The sequence below is a fragment of the Molossus molossus genome, unplaced genomic scaffold (assembly GCF_014108415.1).
Source record: "Molossus molossus isolate mMolMol1 unplaced genomic scaffold, mMolMol1.p scaffold_m16_p_4, whole genome shotgun sequence".
Lineage (NCBI taxonomy): Eukaryota > Metazoa > Chordata > Mammalia > Chiroptera > Molossidae > Molossus > Molossus molossus.
This window is the reverse complement of record NW_023425377.1, coordinates 92543613-92564837: the sequence shown is the minus strand read 5'-3', so window position 1 is coordinate 92564837 and position 21225 is coordinate 92543613. Positions and strand designations below refer to the sequence as shown.

Here is a 21225-nt window from a genome sequence, read left to right as displayed (position 1 = left end):
AAATACTACAGACCGGACGGGAATGGCATGAAGTATTCAAGGTAATAAAAAACAAGGATCTGAATCCAAGACCATTCTATCCAGCAAGGCTATCATCAAAAATAGAAGGTGAAATAAAGAGCTTCCCAGACAAAAAAAGGTGGAGAGAATGTATTAGCACTGCAAAAAAATGTTAAAGAAGCTGCTGTAATAAGCAGAAGAAATAGAGAGAATAATTTGGCATACAAAATAAAAATGGCAATAAGTAAATACATATCAATAATTACCTTAAATGTAAATGAATGAAATGCTCTAATACAAAGTCACAGAGTAGATAAATGGATAAGAAATCATGACATATATATATATGTTATCTACAATAGACCCACCTCAGAACAAAAGATTCACACAGGTTGAAAATGAAGGCATAGAAAAAAATTTTCCAAGCAAATGGAAATGAAAAAAAAAAGCTGGTATAGTAATACTCATATTTGATAAAACAGACTTCAAAATGAAGGCCTTAACAAGAGACAAAGAAGGCCATTGCCTAATATTAAAAGAATCAATCCAACAAGAGGATTAACCTTGGTATACATATATGCACCCAATACAGGAGCATCAAAATATATTTAAAAACTTCTGGAGAACTTCAAGGCAGAAATTGACACCAATACAATCACAGTAGGGGACATCAACACCCCAGTGACATCACTGGATAAATACTCCAGACAAAAAAATTAACAAGGAAACAGCTAAATGACATACTAGATCAGATAGATTTAATAGATATTTACAGAGAATTACATTCCCAAACTGCAGAATATACATTCTTCTCAAGTGTACACAGGACATTCTCAAAAACAGATAACATGTTAGGACACAAACTAAGTCTCTACAAGTTCAAGAAGACTGAAATCATATCAAGCATTTTCTCAGATCACAAGGGCATGAAATTAAAAATTAATTACAATAAAAATACTCAAAAACATTCAAACACTTGGAGGCTAAATAGCATGTAATTAAACAATGAATGGGTTACCAAGGAGATCAAGAAAGAAATACAAAAACTTCTTGGAAACTAATGAAAATGAACACAAAATCTATGGGATGCAGCAAAAGCAGTCGAGAGTAAAGTTCATAGCATTACAGGCCTACTTCAAGAAACAAGAAATATTTCTAATAGATTACCTAACTCTATAACTTAAAGAATTAGAAAGAAAACAAAAAGAAAAACCCAGACAAGTAGAAGGGAAGAAATAAAGGTCAAGTGGAAATAAATGACACAGAGACTAGGAAAATAATTCAAAAGATCAATGAAACCAAGAGCTGGTTCTTTGAAAAGATAAACAAGATTAATGAACCTTTAGCCAGACTCACCAAGAAACAAAGAGAGAGGACCCAAATAAACAAAAGCAGAAACGAATGAAGATAAGTAACTGACACCACAGAAATACAAAGGATTGTTAGAAAATACTATGAACAATTATACGAGAACAAATTGGATGACCTGGATAAAATGGACAAATTCCTTCTTCCAAAACTGAACCGGGAGAAATCAAAAAACTTGAACAGACCAATAACAACTAAAGAAATTGAAGATGTAATCAAGACTCTCCCAGAAAACAAAAACCCGGGTCTGGACAGCTACACAGGGGAGTTTTACCGAATATTCAAAGAACTAACACCCATTATCCTCAAACTATTCCAAAAAATTCAAGAAGAAAACTTCTAAGCTATTTTTAAGAAGCCATCATAATCCTAATTCCAAAACCAGATAAAGACACTACAAAGAGAGAAAACTATAGGCATTTATCCCCGTTAAACATAGATGTCAAAATCCTCAACAAAATAATAGCAAATCAGATCCACCAATATATTAAATAAATTATTTACCACAACCAAATGGGACTCATCCCAGGGATGCAAGGCTGGTACAATATTTGCATATCAATAAATATGATACACCACATAAAAATAATGAAAGATAAAATCATTTAATCATGTCAATAGATGCTGAAAAAGCATTTGACAAAATCTAGCACCCATTTGTAATAAATATGTCCACTGGGAATCAAGGGATCACATCATAATAAAGGCCATATATGAAAAACCTGTAGCCGATATCATACTCAATGGGCAAAAACTAAAAGCATTTCCCTTAAGAATAGAAATAAGACAGTGATGTCCATTTTCACCACTCTTATTCAACATAGCACTGGAAGTCTCAGCCACAGCAATTAGACAAGAAGAAAAAATAAAAGGCATTCAAATTGGAAAGGAGGAAGTGAAACTGTCATTATTCACAGACAACATAATATGGTACATAGAAAACCATAAAGACTCCATCAAAAAACTACTAGATTAAATAAATGAATTTGGCAAAGTAGCAGGATACAAAATTAACATCCAGAAATCGATGGCATTCTTGTATACCAATAATGAACACTCAAAAATGAAAACTAAGAAAACAATCCCATCTACCACTGCCACAACAACAAAATAAGATACCTAAGAATAAACTTAACCAAGGAGGTAAAGACCTGTTCTCAGAAAACTATAAGACATTGTAAAAAGAAATAGAAGATATTTTAAAAAGTGCAAGCATTACCATGTTCATGGATTGGAAGAATCAACATCATTAAAATGTCCATACTACCAAAAGCAATCTACAGATTCAAAGCAATTCCTATTAAAGTACCAATGGAATATTTCACAGATCTAAAACAAATACTCCAAATGTTTATATGGAACCAAAAAGACCCTTAATAGCCACAGCAATCTTGAAAATAAGAATAAAGTGGGAGGGATCACAATACCAGATACCAAGTTATACTACAAAGCCATCATAATCAAAACAGCCTGGTACTAGCACAAGAACAGACATGTAGATCAATGGAACAAAATACAGAACCCAGAAATCAACCTAAGACAGTATGCACAATTAATATTCAACAAAGGAAGCAAGAGCATACAATGGAACAAAGACAGTCTCTTCAATAAATGGTGCTGGAAAAATTATACAAGTACTTGCAAAAAAATGAAACTAGACCACCATACACAAGAATAAACTCAAAATGGATAAAAGATTTAAATGTAGCTCATGAAACCATAAAATTCCTAGAAGAAAATGTAGGCAGCAAAATCTCAGACATCACACATAGCAGAATTCTTACTGATACATCCCTTAGGGCAAGAGAAACAAAGGAAAAAATTAATAAATGGGACTACATCAAACTAAAAAGCTTCTGCACAGCAAAAGAAACCAGCATCAAAATGAAAAGGGAACCCACTCTCTGGGAGAACATATTTTCCAATGATCATCGGATAAGGGGTTAATATTCAAATTATATAGAGTATTCATACAACTCAACAAAAGAAAGACAAACAATACAATTAAAAAATGAACAGAGGACCTGAATAGACAATTCTCCAAACAGGACATACAAATGGCCAAGAGACATATGAAAAAATAATCAACATCACTAATCATCAAAGAAATGCAAATTAAAATGACTATGAGATATCACCTCACACCTGCCAACAAGTCTTGGTTAAAAGTCAGCTATTAATCATATTGCTTTTTTCAAGGAAATGTCTGTTTGAGTTTAAGCTGATTTATTATTTTCTCTTTGTTTTTTATTTCCATTAGTTTTAGCTTCATGCTTATTTATATTTATCCGCTATTAGTTTTGAATACTTTTCTTTTTTTTTTTTTTTTTTTATCCTCACCCGAGGACATTTTTCCATTTTTTGTACAGATAGAGTGGGAGGGAGAGAGAGGAAGAGACAGAGAGAGAGAAACATCGACGTGAAGGGACACATCGAGTGGCTGCCACCGCACGACCAACCAGGGCCGGGGACAAACTGCAACCGAAGTACATGCCCTTAGCGGGAACTGAACCCGGGTCTCTCCGGACCGCAGGCCGATGCTCTAACCGCTGAGCCAAACCGGCCAGGGCAGTTTTGAATACTTTTCCACCATTTTTCTCCTTCCTCTTCTTCTTGTATGCCTCATATATAACATTATACCTTTTGAGTATTATTCACATGTCTTTTATGCTATATGCTTTTATTTTCATTTTTCTTTTCTCTGTGCTACTTTCTATTGAACTGTCAACTCACTGATTCGGACTTCTGATACATACGTTCTGATATTATATTTTTCGATTCTTTAATGTCCATTCATTATTTGGTGAAATTCATCCTTTGACCACTTTTATCTATCTCTTTCCCTATTTTCTTGAACATATCAATCATATTTAACATCCTTTTAAGTACAGTATCTGAATCATCTGTGTGTCTACTACTATTGCCTGCTTTTCTTCCTGCTAAATTGGTCATATATTCTTGCTTACTCAGTTTTTTTAGTTTTGGAGATTTTTTTACACCAGAAAATGTTCATAGAAGGACATGAAAGGCTTTAAATGATGTTATCTTCCACCAGAATGAGTTCCCCCACTTTTCTCTTTGGCCAAGTGAGTGAGGATGTGATCACCTTAGTCCAACTATAGACTGAAGTGGTTGGTCCTGTTTTCCAGTTTTAATAAATCTCAGTCTATATCTGATTTATTTTCTTACATCATGATCCTCTTATGATTTTAGTATGAGGATGGTGGGTCTCAGTCTTCTCAGCCAAAAATCCACCTCTTTCCAAACTTACTTTTATACCTTCCAGCCTTAAATGGCTTCAAAACTGTCTTCAGGGGGATACAAACCTATAAATAAGTGCAGACCCTTCCCTCCAATGGGTTTTTATTTAATAAATGCTATAAGTCTACAAGAAAGTTGGTGTAGTTCCCCAGCATTTCATGCAGACCTAGTACCCCGTAAATGATCTGTGGTTAAAGCTCGCAACTTTCTAGTCTGTCACTCCAGCCCCACATGGTCACTAATAGCTGTGTTGGTTGTTTGTTCTTGTTTCATGTGCATGTATGTTTTGTTTGTTTATTTTGCCACACAGCAGAGGCTCTCTGCATATGCTAAGTACAATTTTCAACCCATTTCCAGAATAGATACATTCTTTGGGAGAAAAACCATAGTTAGAGATTCCTATGACACCTTGGATAAGTTCTTGCCATTTTATCATGTTAGCCAACCTAATTGTCATTACATTCACAGCTCTCTTTTGTAATAGGAGTGATGGCCACCTATTATAGCTTACCTGAGAGTGCAAAATTTACAATAATCTTTAAGGAAAAAAGAGAGAGAGAGACAGGAGGCCTCCACTCAAAACCATCTTTTATTGTATTTTTAATGAAGTTATCTCTATTCTTACAAAGAACAGAGATACTACATTTTTAATAAGTTAACTATAAATTTATTTAAACAAAAAAATAAATAATAGTTCAAGAATGTACATGTGATTATAAAAATGTGACGATGATGTAGGTCAATGCCTAAAGTTGTGTTCACTGACTGGTTCAGAGAACATTCTGTGAGCCCTAAGATTTGAAGTTTGACACTGGAGGTTAGACAATGTAGATGAACTTTCCTCTTTTTGTTCCTTGTCACCATTTACTAAGGTGTAATAGTTTACTGGTATAACCAGCCTATCCCACTTTCTCAGATTCTAGTGGAATACACTAGTAATAGTATTTAATGTTGATTTAATGATAGGAAATCATGATAAAAAAAATTGCAAATAAAAGGGTTTTCCTGCTTTTAGTCTATGAGAGTAAAGAGATGATTTCATAGATGACTATTCTAATATATTTTCAGTAAGCACATTATACCTTATACCATATACTTCCTATCCATAGCCCTACCTCAAGGTAAAAAACAATCCCAAGAGAACTATAGAACTATAGATTCAATGATGGGAACTATTAGTTCATTTAATGTATAATTACCTACACTTTTTCTGAATGCTATAATTTGGTGCTTTCGAATAGAAAACATGAGCAAAATTTTTATCCAACTTTTCCCTCAAGGCATTTAATCTTTTGATAGCTTTATAGGGGAAACTTATGAATTACAGATTAAATATAACAATGATTACAGAAAGAAAAAATTATTAGTATATGAAACAAATCCTGCATCTAATAAAATTCTACTGCTGATGAATCATTTGTGGTAGGACTTAATGATCTTAATTATTCATTGTTATCAGAATCATAAATTTTACCTTTGACTGATAAAACTTGACAGTAGTATCTTGGAATTTTGCTGGAAGATATCTTCTTCCAAACAGATTTGCCAATACTAATACAAGCTTTTCCATAACATCTTGAGAAAAACATTTTGAGCCTACATAAAACAAAGTATTTTGTTAACAAATGTAAAAAAGTATGCCAATCCCATTTTTAATGTTTAAATTAAATATTACTTTGCATTTCATATCACATAAACTAAAACTTTTTAACAAATATAGCAACTAAGGAATGGCTCTATATGCTGGTAGTTTTACGTCTATGCCTTCTTTCTCAATCTCGCTACTCCTACCATACTTCAACCTTCATTATTTCAACCACAAACTGCCTTTCTTATCTCCTTAGCTGCATTCTCCCCTCTTCGGTCTTTGATTAGTTTTACTAAAGCATTTTATGATTGCACCTCTCACCTATTCATCAGTCTCTGATTTTATCTCAATGTATCATAAACACAATCCAATCTCCTTAGCCTAGTATTTAAGGTTTTACAGAATTCAGCTCACAAATAACCTCTCCCTACCTTATCTTCCTGTCACTCGTATTAAGATATGGTCAACTTCACTTATTCTCTATCCATCACAACACATGATAATTATATTGTAGTGGTTTAAAGGGTGCCACATTTAATAACTTGAGCTCTAGAGTAAAACTACTTACATTTGAATCTTGGCTCTGACACTAAACTTTGTTTGACTATGGCAATGTATTTAACTTCTCTGTGTCTCAGTTTCCTCATTTACAAAATAGTGATAGGCATATTATTTGCCTTATAAAGTTACCAAATTTTCTATCTCCGTGTATATAACCACATATACTGTCCTCTCCACATGCACACACGGCAACAAACACAAGCTATACATCCTGTTGCGTGAAATTATTTCTCCTATTACAGAGCTTTGGAAGGGCAGAACGTCCTGAGTATCCTTGTTTCACAAAACAATGCATGTTCAGAACACAGTGACTACAACTACTGTGTAAAAATAGAGTTTTTCTATCAGTTCATGATAGAAGATAAAGTAATGTTGTAAAAGGCAGATTTCACCAGGCATTAGGAACTCTAAAAAATGGGAAACATTTCTCTCAGAGAGAGTACTTAGGGGGTCTATTTAATTTTAATATAAAAACCTGTGTCAATGTAATATTACATGGGCATTGCAAATGCAATTAATAAAAATTTACATAATATTGGCAAAAACATATTTAGGGGGGAAACAAGATTCTAGATTATGCAATTAATACACTATTGGCTATTTAAATACAGTATACAATTATATTCAAAGAAAAAACTGGAAGAAAATATTCACAAATAATAGTAAATATTATGTTTAATATAATGCATTCCTTTTTCTATGATGAGCATATGCTAAATTTAATTTTTTTAAATGTTTATTAAAATATTATATATTATTTCATGTGTTTTGAGTCCTGGAGTCAAGGAATCACTGAAGTTAATAAGAAGTTGACATTTTAAAATAGGTATCAAAAAACAGCTATCTCCCATATAATCTATATTAGTAGTCATATGAAACTTTATTTTATCTAATTTGGTGTCTCTAAATTATCTGAATAATACCTTGTATTTTCTTTGTGGAAAAAATATTCCTGAAATGCTAACTTCACTATAACCTCTGTTGCTAATTTTAGACTATACACAGAAACATCAAGTTTACCTTTCTGGGTTGGCTGGCAGAGATTATGGAAAAGGCCTCTTACGAGAAAACTGACAAAAACAAGATTAGAAGGCTCATGATAATGCAAATGTGCTGCAAGGCCAGCAAACCCCATGGGATTGCCTTCTTGATCTAAATAGCCCTAAAGAACAAAAATAATCTATTAGTTTGACTCAAATCACCATATGCATTCATCAATAAGTAATGTATTAAGTGCCAGTTTAAAATAATAATAAATAGTAATTAATGCCAACAGAAGAGCTTGATAATCATTATCTTACCCAATTTTGATAATTATATCAATTATAAGTAATGTTAATCATTAGGTATAACATTCTAAAGTCTACAATTAGATGAGCATAAGAAAGAGAGATAGTACCAATCTTATTTCACAAAAAGACCAAGTACAATCATACCTCTTTCACCAGGAACTGCAAAGAAAATAAGAAGTAAAGTTTTAACATCTCCATGATTCTGGGTTGCTTGAAGGACAACAATGAATGCTTTAGCACTGACAGCACCTTTAAAGAAGAATACTTGAAGTCACACCATGTTAGTGATTCAAAACACATTTGTAAATGATATAGGTGTAATGCAATTTTTTTAAATTGTTCTGTATATTATGATGCTTTGACAACTTAAAAAGCCATTCTGGCTGGGAAGAGACTACCCCTCTCAGGGCTAGCTGACACATAAGATAACAACTTGCCTAAAAGCATGCCTATCCTCGGCACACCAGCCATACTCAAGTGTATACCCCCAACCATTCCCTTGCCTAACTCTCACACACTAAGCCAGTATTTCTCTTGCCATAAAGCACCCAGAGCCAGAGCCAGAGCCAGAGACCAGGCAGCTAGAGGCCACTGACATGGCCCAAAGCCCTCCAGAATTTTTCAAATTAGCAAGTCCTGCACTGTTTACACTCACCCGTCTTGCCTGTCCTGTAGAAGCTCACATAAAGGCAGTGGCCTAAACTTCCCCACGGCTCCTGTCTTCTGCCCCCTGAGCACCCTGGTGTTTTGCATGTAGCCCTGCATGGCACGCTGCGCCTCCTGCCTCTAGGACCTCCAGGAATAATCCTTCGTTTCTCTGGGGTCTCTCCTTTGTCTTCTGATGTGGTCTTGTAGGTGAAGGTAGCCAGTCGGGCATTAACAAAGGAGAAGCCTGATTTCTAGGGAGCTACAGCTTCACACACACCCCAGGGGACAGCTGCATCCTCCACCAAAGGGATGTTCATCGCCACTAGGGGAAAAGACAGCCTTTCCAATCTCCCCGGAAAACCACTGGCCGGTTCTTTGCCCAGATTACGGAGGAAGGGGTTCACAGAAAGGCGGAAATTCCTTTGCTGGGTGCCTGCACAGGGGCCAATCAGGAAGCAGCACTTTGAGGCAGGCGCAGTGGGAGCCAAAATGGCGACCCTAAAGGGGAGGAGTCTAGCGGGAAAATCTAGGGCAGGGATTGGATAGGGGGAGGGCCCGGCGCGGCCCCAGGAGAACCCAGGAAACAGGTTGGACCGTTTGACAGACAGCCTGCTTGTTTCTGAAACCAAGGGAATAGAGAGAGAGGCGCAAGGACCTCCGGGCAGCTGCTATGAGAGCCTACTACCGTCTGCATCCCTGAGGGCACCTTCTGTCTTTTCAGCCCAGTAAATCTTGCCACTATGCTTAAACGTCCACACCTGTGTCCCTTAAATTATTTTCTTGTGACCTCGCAAGAGACCGTTTCCTCCGGCAACAGCCTCACCTGACTGACCATCACATAAACGAATATGAAATAGGATAGATATTTCCTGTATCTATTTCACCACACATACCAGCAATATATAAGATTCAATGAGATGTCATAGTATTTGTTTTACCATGTTCTTACATGGCAGATCTGTCCTCGAACAAATAGAACATATAAAACAGAATCATCAGAAATGAATGACATCGCCAAATACTCTGGTAATAAATGCAAATCAAATTTAAAAGCTTATAACTTTTGGATTGTTCTGGAAGAAAATAAGATACTGCAGTATTCCATGTCCTACCATGTCCTACAATATCCAGAGCAGAGGGGTCCCTGCATATTAAAAAGATGGAAATAAAATTATTTAATTATGAATCTCAAATCTCTCATTTTGGGATTGGACACAAAATATTTATCTGAGGAAAAAACCTTCAGGAAAATGTATAATCACATTCTGAAAAATGCCTAGAAAAATGGCTTTTAAATTACCAAAATGATAATGTAATTGTCTTTGAATAGTGAACCCAGGTATGGGTGTTTATTTCTTCTTTCAACTTTCTACATTATCCAAATATTATTTGATAAACATGGGTTACTTTTTATGAAAAATAAACTTTTAGCCTTGGCTGGTTTGGCTCAGTGGTTGAAGCGTTGGCCTGCAGACCAAATAGTCAAACATTTGAATCCTGGTCAAGGGCACATACCTGGGTTGCAGGATCAATATCTGGCCCCAGTCCAGGGGAATGCAGGAGACAACCAATCAATGTATCTCTCTCAGACCAATGTTTCTCCCTCCCTCCTCTCTCTCTTTCCCTCACTCCCTTCCACTCTCTCTAAGAATCAATGGAAAAAATATTCTCGGGTGAGGATTAACAAAAAAAACAAAACCCTTTGATTACAAAATCATAAAAACAAATCTTTTTGTTTCTAATGATAGAAACAGGGATCTAACCCAGATTTTTTTTTAAGTCCATAGCTAGCACCCTTAACTACTATAGAACAATGTCTATCACACACGAAAACCATAATCTGGGGTGATTTCCAAATGACCATCCTGCCACAAATTCTATGATTGATAACGGAGACAAGACCCTCCCAATCCTATATTATTCAAGACAGTACAAAGCAATAAAGACTGATGAAACCGAAAGTTATTGCTACAGACTTCTAAAAGAATAGCAGACATGACCGCAGTCAGGCAGGCCAGTAATGAACACTGCCCTAGAAAATGTCAAGCACAGTACCTTTGCCTTGGCGTCCTCTGGGTCATCTCCCTTAGAAGCCAAAAGCATGAGTCGAAGAACCAGGGATATGCTGAAGGGAAACTGGCCTCTCAGCTTAGGAACATTGGATTTTATAAGTTTTTCTATTTTGGGCAAGGGAATATCAAAGAAATATACATCTCCCAATAGGTCTTGACCTCGTCTTCCAGCACGTCCGGACATCTGGCAACAGAACAGTGTAAAACTTACCAAAATACGTTTAATATCACATTTAGAATCAAGACTTTACATTGTGTAGGAATAAGGAAATTGTGCCTATCTGCCACCATTAGATTGTTGAAAGTAAAATCCAATTATATAGCCCTTAGGAAACTTACCAAGGCTAAGACAGAGCTGAAAATCAGACATTTATCATTACTATGTATTTATTTCATGCCAATAATTGTGCTAGATATTTGTATAATGTAGAGAGGAAACAAACAAACAAAAGTAAGAAAGACTAGACCCTCATTTCAAGTTTATTTACAGCTTCAGTTATTATATCGATTCTCTCCCTTTTTGCCTCTCCTACCCTCATACTTTTCTCTCTCACAGACAAGTGTGTTGAATTACAAAGCACCATAAAAATTGTGCACAAATTGAGGAAATACATGAGTGAGATAAAAGTCAGAAACGCTACTTCTAGTAAGCAAGTTAAGAAGAAACTTGACAGAAGTTATACTAGTTCTGAGTTTTAAGTGCTTAGAATGTGCTAAGTCCTTGAAACATTTTTATACAAACCTCACAACTACATGAGGTATGTCTATCCCCATTTTACATTATCCCCATTTTACAGTGCAGAAACGGGGACATGGGGAGTATAAGAAACATGCCCAGAGTCAAACAACCAGGACGTTGTTTGGGAGATCCAGGAGTCAATCCCTAATATTTTGACTCTGGAGAACACCCTGGCTCCAGACCCCTAAATATGAGACTCCCAAAGTGGAGATGGGAGGAGAGATCACACACAGTGTAGAAGCTGGAGGAGAAATGAAAAGGACAGAGGTTGGTACATTTGGGGGAAATAAGGAACAGGGACTATAGGGGGATGTCAAGATGTGTTTAGAGAGAAAGGGAGCGAGGGCACTTTGATAAAAACATGAATGTTGGCTGATATATCTAAATTTGATGCCTCTAGCAAAAATGTTCATCAGATGTTCCTGAGCAGGGAAGCCATTTGGAGACAAACTACCACACATGCGGGACATACTCAAGTAAGGAGAAGTGAAATTCAGGAAAACTGTTTTAATAATACAAGGCCAAGAATGTCTGATGAAAGATAGTAGAAAATAAATTGCAAGGCAAAAACTAAACACCACTATAGGAGAATAATAAAAGGGCGCTTGGTCATAGAATGTGTATTGGCAGCAAAGAAGAACTATTAAAGACAGCTCCACAGAAAAATATCATGTGCACAGGAAATGAACAAGTAAATGCTCATGGAGCACTTTCAATGCATATCTTCCCTATAAATTACTCCATTTAATTCTTGCAAATGCAATGGAATAGTAAATATCACTCGTATTATACAGATATGAAGGATCAGGCAGTTTGCATATCTCACCTCAGGTCACATGAACTTTTCATTAAAACACAGCTAAAAATGACAGTCAGCCATGAAGAAATGTCAAGGTGTGCTAACCCATAAACTGTAGCATGTTTGTAAATAAAAGACTCATATTGTGTTTTACTACTTTATGGCTATATCTTAGTAATGCAATGGAGAATCAATGCATATCACAATACCTGTCTGTAATTTAAAGCATCGAGATAGATTGAGTTTTGAGCAAACACCACAGATTTACAAGGCATATTGATTCCTAAAGCAAGGGTCCCGGTAGCTGTCACCACCTAGAAAGAGAATAAACCAATTACCTCACAAAATAGGATTTCTATAAAACACGAGAGTTGCTGAACTTTGAACTCGAATTAAACCACAGCGGTATTCTTGCTATTTCACAAACACATCAAGCACATTCCCAGCTCAGGGCCGTCATACCAGCCACTCTTTGCTTAGCACATAATATTCTTTTCTAAATAGTCTTTTCTCCAGTTTATTCAGTTCTGGCTCAAATGTCAAAGAGAAATTTACGGCCCACCATATTCAAAATAAGCACCCCTATCATCATTATTTCTGTCCCTATTCTACACTATTTCCCTTCATAGCTTTCATGGCTACCTTCTCCAATAATATTATTTGTTTACATGCCCTGCACCTCAAGCCCCATTCAGCACTGCACCCCCACACTGAGCACCTGGCACCTGAGTAGTGTTCAATCAGTATTTTTTAACGAAAGACTCGATTAGAAAGGGAATTTCCCTATGAGACAGTAATGATGCTTTTACAAACCCTGGGCAATTGCCTACTCCATCACCACAACTTTATTTGTGAAGGTTATTTCTATGGCAATAACACATCTAAATAAGAAGAGCAAAGTGAAGTTCCATTTCTTCCCTGAATTGCCATGATAACTGACCAGAAAAGGGGCAAACTGGAAAGTTGACTATACAAACCACTTTGGCTTATTTTTTCACATTATGCTGGGTATTGCTAACTGCCCTCTCTTGCCCTTTATATTGATTATCCTATGTGCCATGGTTAATGTTAATGGTCAAGTAGATGAGGCAATTTTCTCTATTCTACAACAGAGATCTATACATCTGTCAGAATGCAACAAAGTATTTAATAAGAATAAAAATGAAAAAAGAACATTCAATTTATAACATAACTAGAATAAATACCTTTTTAAAAATGTATTCTTTGTATTAAAGCTATCACTACTTCCAGGTCACTTTTCTATCATGATTGTAAGGATAAAAAACAGGGTTTTCTTTTTTATGAAGCACCTGGTAGTTAAACACGGAGATGGCTGGTGTCTGCAACTTCAAACCATCTTTCTACTGAACTGAGAGGGGCAGGAAGGAATATTAGAATTAATAAAAAATACCAGAAGAGTAAGAAAACTAATCATAGTGGGGCACTAGCCATAGTTAGAAAAATGTTAATCATCTTTTACGATGCTAATCATGATTGCTTTGTTCTGATGAAGGAAAAGCTCATTCTGACCTGGTTCTGATGAAGGAAAAGCTCATTCTGACCTGGCTGAGAGGTGTGAGCCTCAGAAGTTTACCTGGAAATGCAGTCCATTCTCCTTAATCAGAGGACAAGGAGGACTACCTGACATCATGGGAAGAGTAACAGTCTGGTTATTGGAACACTGGACCCAGAACCTGACACATGACTCGCTGGCAACTAAATCCTTCAGCCCCCAGTCCACATTCCTCCCCCTTTGCCTGCTAAAGATGATAAGAAACCCCCCCTACATCTGCCCTTTACTCCCAAAGCCCCCAATAAAAGAACAACTCACTCTTCCTGCCCTGCCCTTGTATTGCCAGTCCGTGCATGGGTCCTTTCCCTGGCTATGGGGAAAGTTAATCAGTTTCCTCCCTTTCTCTCTTAGTTGTGAATTCATTCACAAGCCCACAGTCATCAATCCAAACAAAACTTTAACAATGATCTAGCAAGTACTATTTAACAGGAGCTATTTTAGACACAGGATATGCTGATCAAACAGGTGTGCCTCTTTCCCTCGATTTCATAATCTTGCAGAAAATTTTTGTCTCTTAAAATAATTGACTTTTAAAATAAATAAATAATTTATTGTTTAAGAGAAAAGCTAAGCAAAGTTGTTAATGATATATTTTGGGTTTTTTCTCCAGATTACAGATTTAGCCTTTAGTTATGGTGTCAGATTTTCCTCACATATATTTATTAAAATTAAAAGATAATGCCCAGAGTAGGAAACTCAATCTCAGTCTCCCTCCCTCCCTCTCTCTCTCTCTCTCTCTCTCTCTCTCTCTCACACACACACACACACACACACACACACACACAAAATGTACACCACGCAAAAAAATTAATATGGGTAATTTGAAGGAGTTAGGGTCTGTTTTTAAATAGAATTAAAGATTTAAATTACTAGGCAATTATATAAACCCTCTTTGTGGATTTATCCAGACTATCCCCATGCATCTTCGTGGGACATAAATAAAACATAACAAGGGTTTGGTTTGCAAGCTATTTCAGGAAATCTCTTGTCCACTATCAATGAAAAGAGAGCATTTTGGAATGACACATCTAAACACTCTGCCAAGATATGCAGTGGCCCTCGAGGAAGTGACACGTTCTTGCTCTTCTTTTAGCTATTTTGAGAAAAGATCTGATCAAAGCACTACTAAAAGTGTTGTCCAAGCCCAGGAGAGAATGCAGCTAAAATTATATGAACAGCTGACAAAATTCCCTAGATACTATAAATGAAAAAGCAAGGGATTGGACCAAGATCAGCATAGCTAATTTAATTATAGAAATACTTGGAAAGTATCTTTTTTGCAACTATTTTAATTTCATGAAACAGATACATTGAATGATAAACTTCAAACAGTCTCCCTCAATTCAATGAGATGGAAAATAGGCAGTCATATCAAGGGTCATAAAAAAAAAAAAGACATAATTAGATGAGGAAAAAGTGGTTGTTTTCTACTTTTCATGAGTATTCAATTTTCTGTAAGCACAGCTTCAAATTTTAGAATGAAAATATTTACCTACCCTAATAAATCCTCTCCGAAAAAGAATTTCAACTAACTGTTTTTCTTTGGCATTCAAACATCTGTGATGATATCCGATACCCCTTTCTGCCAAAGCTTTCAGATCTGCACCTTTTCTTGTGAATTTGACTCGATCAAACACCATCTGCAGAATCTGAAAGAAGCAAGAGTTTTAGGGATTGTGATCATTTCTATCTGATTTTAATTTAAATCAATAAAAAGTGTTTCAATGAAAATGACATAGTATGCAATCATTTGGCCACATGAAGCAACTGTTTTTTGTTGTTGTTTGTTTGTTTTTGTTTTTTTGTTAATCCTCACCTGAGGATATTTTCCCATTGATTTTTAGATAGAATGGAAGGAAGGGAGAAGGAGAGAGGAAGAGGGAAACATCATGTGAGAGAGACACATCAATTGACTGCCCCCCACAAGACTCCAACCAGGGCTGGGATGAAACCTGCAACTCAGGTACATGCCCTTGACCGGGAACCGAAAACAAAACCCTCCAGCCCACAGACCGAAGCTCTAACCACTGAGAAAAACTGGGCAGAGCTGAAGCAACTGTTTGAGGATTCAACATGAGTGCAAAGAACATTTTACAGAAGCAACAGTAACTAGAGGAAACATTTCCAAATCTTTGAGCAGAAACTCTTGCACTGTTTCACCACCACCACCACCTCCACAGCTTCAGGGGTGGGAAGTACTAACAAAGTAGATAAAAGACCCAGAGGGCCCAGCCAGTGTGGCTCAGTGGATTGAACATCGTCTCATGGACTGAGAGGTCCCAGTTCGATTCCTGGTCAGGGCACATGCCTGGGTTGTGGGCTCGATCCCCAGTAGGGGGCGTGCAGGGGCAGCTGATTGATGTTTCTCTCTCACATTGGTGGTTCTATCTCTCTCTCTCTTAAAAAAAAAAAATCAATAAAAACACATTTTAAAAAAGAGAGAGACCCAGAGGGTGTGTGAATACATGACCTGCTCCCGCCTGAGGCAGATCCGCTCTCTAGTGGAGCCTTAGGAGCTCGTAGGGAGAGAGACAGAAAATTCTCCAAAAGGAGCAGGTTCCTTACCCTACGTGGTCTGGGAGTGCTTACTTCTCATTGTAAATTGGTCATAAATGGCCTTAAAAATATTTATACCCTAAGGAGGAAATCCACTTGTGTACAGTTATATGTACAAAAATAAGCTCTGCTTATGAGGAGAAAAAGAAAAAGAAACCGTAAGGTACTTTATATAGTTGTATAGTCAGTCATCCATAGAACAGAATATCAAGGATTTATTTAAAATTATGATGTAAATACGTTGTTCTTAGAAAGGAAGAGGCCGTAAAGCTAACAGAAGAATGTATACATGTATACAACAGATTGGATATATATCATACTTCGCGTGTATGTATTCGTGTAATCACAAATAAAAGACACAAAAGGTTCATCTAGAAGGGCAATGATTACTTCTGATTAATGGAATTGATTTTATTGCTACTAATTTGCATTTTTAAATTTGTCTACCATAAGCATGAATTGTTTTCTTATTTAAAAAGTTTTAAAAGAAAAAATGTCATACCACTTGTAAATATTTTAATGTTCTTTTGGTGGAATGTTTTGACTCTAATATAAAAAGCCTCTCTCTGATTTTGAGAGAGTCTGTGTATACTATTTAAAGTATATTAGACCACAAGTACCCACATATTTAAATGAGGCATGTGAGATTGAATTCAAGTTGGAAAAACAGCATCACAGAAACAAATAATGAAAGGGCGGGCATTTTCAGGAGTTAATGGCTAATAAGCAAGAAATAATCTATAAATTCTAATCCTGTCCTTTCTAGACATGCTCTGCAGACCCCTGAAGGATTAGGTGTAGTCAGGAGGTAATACGCAGAGACGACCAATCTGATAGAGATTCCTTTCAGTTATCACTTTCGCCACTGCCTGTCACTGAGAAGTACTGGCCGATGAGTGGAACACTTCCTGGGAAATGATTTCATTGGGAGTGCTGACCTCGGCGTCCACGGCTTTCTGATCAGCATATGAGAACTCCTGAGGGATTTCCAAGTTCTTCTCTAGATTCTTGAGTAGATTATTATGTTCAGCTTCATATATTAGGCTTTTATCCACTTTTCTGGGCTTCTTCTGGCTTTTTTCATCGCTGCTCATAAAAATAAATTTTAAGTAACAAATAATCAAATTTGACCACTTCAGGAAGCCCAAGACTTCCCAAATCTCCCTCATAGCCCCGATGTTCACTCCTATACATACACATCTGCACTATCCTGACTCAGTCCGCTCCCTTAATGCACTTATTCAGTGGCCTCTGAATTGTGTTGTTCCTATCAAAAAATTCCCTATGTACCCATATTTTTTCTGAATGTATCCTTCCCTTTTTGCTAAAAGAAACCTCCTTGCCAAATCCACTTCTCCCGTGTGACTTCACTCCCCCTTGCTAAAGTGCTCCATTTGCTAAAGTGATGATCATTTCCTCTTTCTCAGCCTTCGTAATGTGACAGGCACCTCTCACAGACACCAGAAGGTGTTAAGTGCACAGCCCCTTGAATCAGAGGGAGTGGGCTGACTCCAACCTCGATCCTTGTCTTCTCATATAAAAGAATTTATATAAGAGGCAGTAGATAATATTTGCGTTGTGTTCAGTGAATTTATTAAAACATTAAAGCAAGTCGATTTATTAAAATGTTAAGGCATGCACATTTATTAATGAAACAAAGTAAGCAAACCTATGAATCTGCTTTATGAAGCACAGACGGGCGCTCAGCTAATCTGAAGAGCAAGTAGGGTGGGTGGTTTCTGCCTTATATATCCTTTTGTCTATAAGGTTTTATTAAAAGTTCTCTTGCTAATATCCTGGTACAGATTAACTCTAAAAGTCATGTCTTTCCCATAGTTTATGGGAGGTACCTGGCAACTAAACTCCAACTCCTAGCTTTTTCTGTTTATACTCTTCTTTTCTCCTCTTCTCTGCTGTTCTAACAACTTCGGGATGATTTGCACTAAGTGGTCTTTGATTCCCCCACCTTTCTTCCCCCTCCTCTCCTGCATTCTTCTGTGAGAAGGAGAGGTTTTAACCTTGTTCTCAAGATAAGGCCCTGCTACAAGCGGCCTGCAAAACTTTTTGGCTGTGTCTAATTTCCTGCCCTAGTTTCCCTGTTCCTCTTGCCCTGATATCTTTCTCCTAACAGTAACATTGGGCTTGCAGGTAAGGCTGGTATCCTTCTTGTTCCACGTTGCCAATTGCAGGCCATTCTCCTTCTCTCCTTGTGGCGGAACTATAGCTGCTCCGAGTTTGGTTGCTAAGGGCTCTGGGCTGTTCCATCCCCTGGGGAATTGCCCACAATTGACAACAGTCTTCTGGAAATTCCTGCGAGGTTACCACCTCTCTTGGGAATGGGGAGTGACCCACAGCCCGCAACTGACTGATAGGAGGTACAAAAGTCAGCCACCGTGACTCAAATTGGGACAATCCTCTGCTGCCCCAGCTCTGTCTGTTGGACCAGGCTCAGGCAGCATTCCAGCAAAACTCATGGCCTTGCTTATCTCTTCACCTTCCCTCTTAGCTTCCCTCACTTTCATGCAGTCCCTCACGAGCGCACCGCTTCAGGGAATCCCCTGCACAGATCCCATCTCGCCGGTGCCACGGGCGGATCTGACCTCTGACATCGCTCCACAGACCCTGGTTTAGATAACTCGTGTCACCAGACTGCACTATCCTTTATTCCAGGACAATCGCCTTCTAGGCATATCCAGATCACTCCCCTTTTCTTAGCTTTTTCGGTTTGTTTCTTAACTGTGCCCATAAGACAACTCCAAATATGAGAAGATGAGCTCACTTGTGAACCGTTGTCAAATGTTCTCAGTTCCGACTAACGTCGCCCTTAACTCAGGGGAGAATGCTGAGACCGTGGAAAAGCCTGGCCCTATGTTTGTGGAGTGTGGAACAGAGTGCTAAAAGAGGCTTTGTTTGGTTTTTAATCCTCACTGGAGGATACTTTTCTATTTATCTTCAGATACATTGGGATGGAGGGAAGGAGAGAGAAACCTCAAAGTCAGAGAGACACATCGACTGGCTGCCTCCTGCACGACCGCGACCAGGGCCGGGGAGGGCAACCGAGGTGTGTGCCCTTGACCAGAATCGAACCTGCAACTCTTTGATCCGCGGACCGACGTTCTAACCACTGAGCCAAATCGGCCAGGACTAACTATTTATAAGTTTTAAATCAAGGTTATAAACTGTCAAATAATACATTCCATCCTCCTACCTTGACAAATTTGGCTCCCCTAACAGCTTGGAATTTAAGAGGATGAGAGTGAGCTCCGGGTGGCGTGCCTCCTAAGCTCCACTGACACAATTTTATGGGAATGGAGGCAGATGGAAGAGGACCAAGTGGTCCTCTCCAAAGCACAGGGCCCAGGGGCTAAGCAAGGTAGGAAGAACCTTATATTTTTGGTCATCAATTCAACCTGAAATGGTAGTTTCTAGTGACTTGAAGAAAAGTTGTCTAACCAGCCCTGGCCAGTTTGGCTCAGCGGTTAGGGTGTTGACCTGCAGTCCCAAGAGACCCGGGTTCGTTTCCTGCTAAGGGCACGTACCTCAGTTGCAGTTTGTCCCCGGCCCTGGTTGGGTTGTGCGGGTGGCAACTACTCGATGTGTCCCTTTCACGTCGATGTTTCTCTCTCTCTCTCTCTCCCTCCCACTCTATCTGAACAAAACATCAACAAATGTCCTCGGATGAGGATAAAAAAAAAAAAGAAAAAGAAAAGTTGTCTAATCAGAAGAACAGTTACTGAAAAGGCTTATACCTCCTATGTTGTCTCTGGACTTTTCCATCGTAAGCAAGAAATAAGGAAGACTGAGTGTGAAATGATTTAATCAATTTGATTTTAGCCAGATCATTTGCTAGCTAGATTGGAGAGTGGTGAACCTTAAGGCACTGGGGTCCAAAACAGACCTCTGCAAGAAAGATATGATGGGCATCTAAATCAGGCAGTGACCAAAGATGGAGCAGATAATAAAGAGAATGGATATTTTGGACCGGAGTTGTCAGAATTAGACACGGAGAACAAGGACAAGGACTCAAAAGAGCAAAGGTCTACCGAGCATAAAACTGGCATTTTAATCCCTTCTCAAGCCCAATCTATGTCACTTAAGAGATTGTGATAGCATATCAGTGACACAGCTATGGTGTGGCCCAGAGCAATGTGGGTCAACTCTGTTTCAGCCTGCTGAGGGGCCAACAGAGAGTGAGTCATTAGGTATCAAAGATGTGCTTATTTTGAGAGATGATTATGTCACGTACACAGTCTAACAATACTCACAGGCTGTAACCCAGCTTTTCCCAGTCCCTAAATGAGACTGATCTATACAACTTAGAAATATAGACATAATATGGCCACTTACCTTTACCCTCTGCGCCCCAAATTTCCTTAGTTTGCAAACACACCCGAGCAATAACCTGAACTTCCTTGTCACGCGTTCAATGTATGTTTCCTACTGAGATTTGTGAAATATTTTCACCACTGTGCTAGTGAAATACTTACATGATCTTTTGTTTTTCGATGGACTTCTTAACTTTTCGAAGTTTGTTCGCCATGTCATGGGCTTCTTTGTCAGCTTTGGGAGGCCTTTCTCTCTCTTGCTTCATCTTCAAAAAGGTGCTCACCGCTCTAGCGCTCTGCTCTACGGTTCCTAATTTGAATCTGGAAACAAATGAGAAGAATGCTCCCCTTGGAAAGAGTATCATGAATACAATGCAGTCTACTTCCATCTACCGCTATCACCCTGACATATACCTTCTGAGTTTTCAATACCCATCTTTATC

The 21225-nt window shown here is 37.9% G+C and overlaps 1 protein-coding gene across 12 annotated transcripts in view; it reads right to left on the bottom strand.

The window, feature by feature from the left end:
- The window catches only part of LOC118643644 (probable ATP-dependent RNA helicase DDX60), a 103941-nt gene that overhangs the window by 15386 nt on the left and 67330 nt on the right, over positions 1-21225 (bottom strand). For 8 of the 12 annotated variants that reach the window (XM_036281900.1, XM_036281899.1, XM_036281903.1 and 5 more), the window contains 8 exons: positions 20945-21103; positions 17396-17543; positions 15398-15550; positions 12538-12642; positions 10774-10974; positions 8215-8319; positions 7799-7940; positions 6104-6225 (listed from right to left, as the gene is read on the bottom strand). In XM_036281900.1, coding sequence (XP_036137793.1) covers positions 6104-6225; positions 7799-7940; positions 8215-8319; positions 10774-10974; positions 12538-12642; positions 15398-15550; positions 17396-17543; positions 20945-21103 — 1135 coding nt within the window. Of the gene's footprint in view, positions 1-6103; positions 6226-7798; positions 7941-8214; positions 8320-10773; positions 10975-12537; positions 12643-15397; positions 15551-17395; positions 17544-20944; positions 21104-21225 lie in introns of those variants that run through there. The other 4 variants (XM_036281906.1, XM_036281908.1, XM_036281909.1 and 1 more) reach the window with 4 other exon arrangements.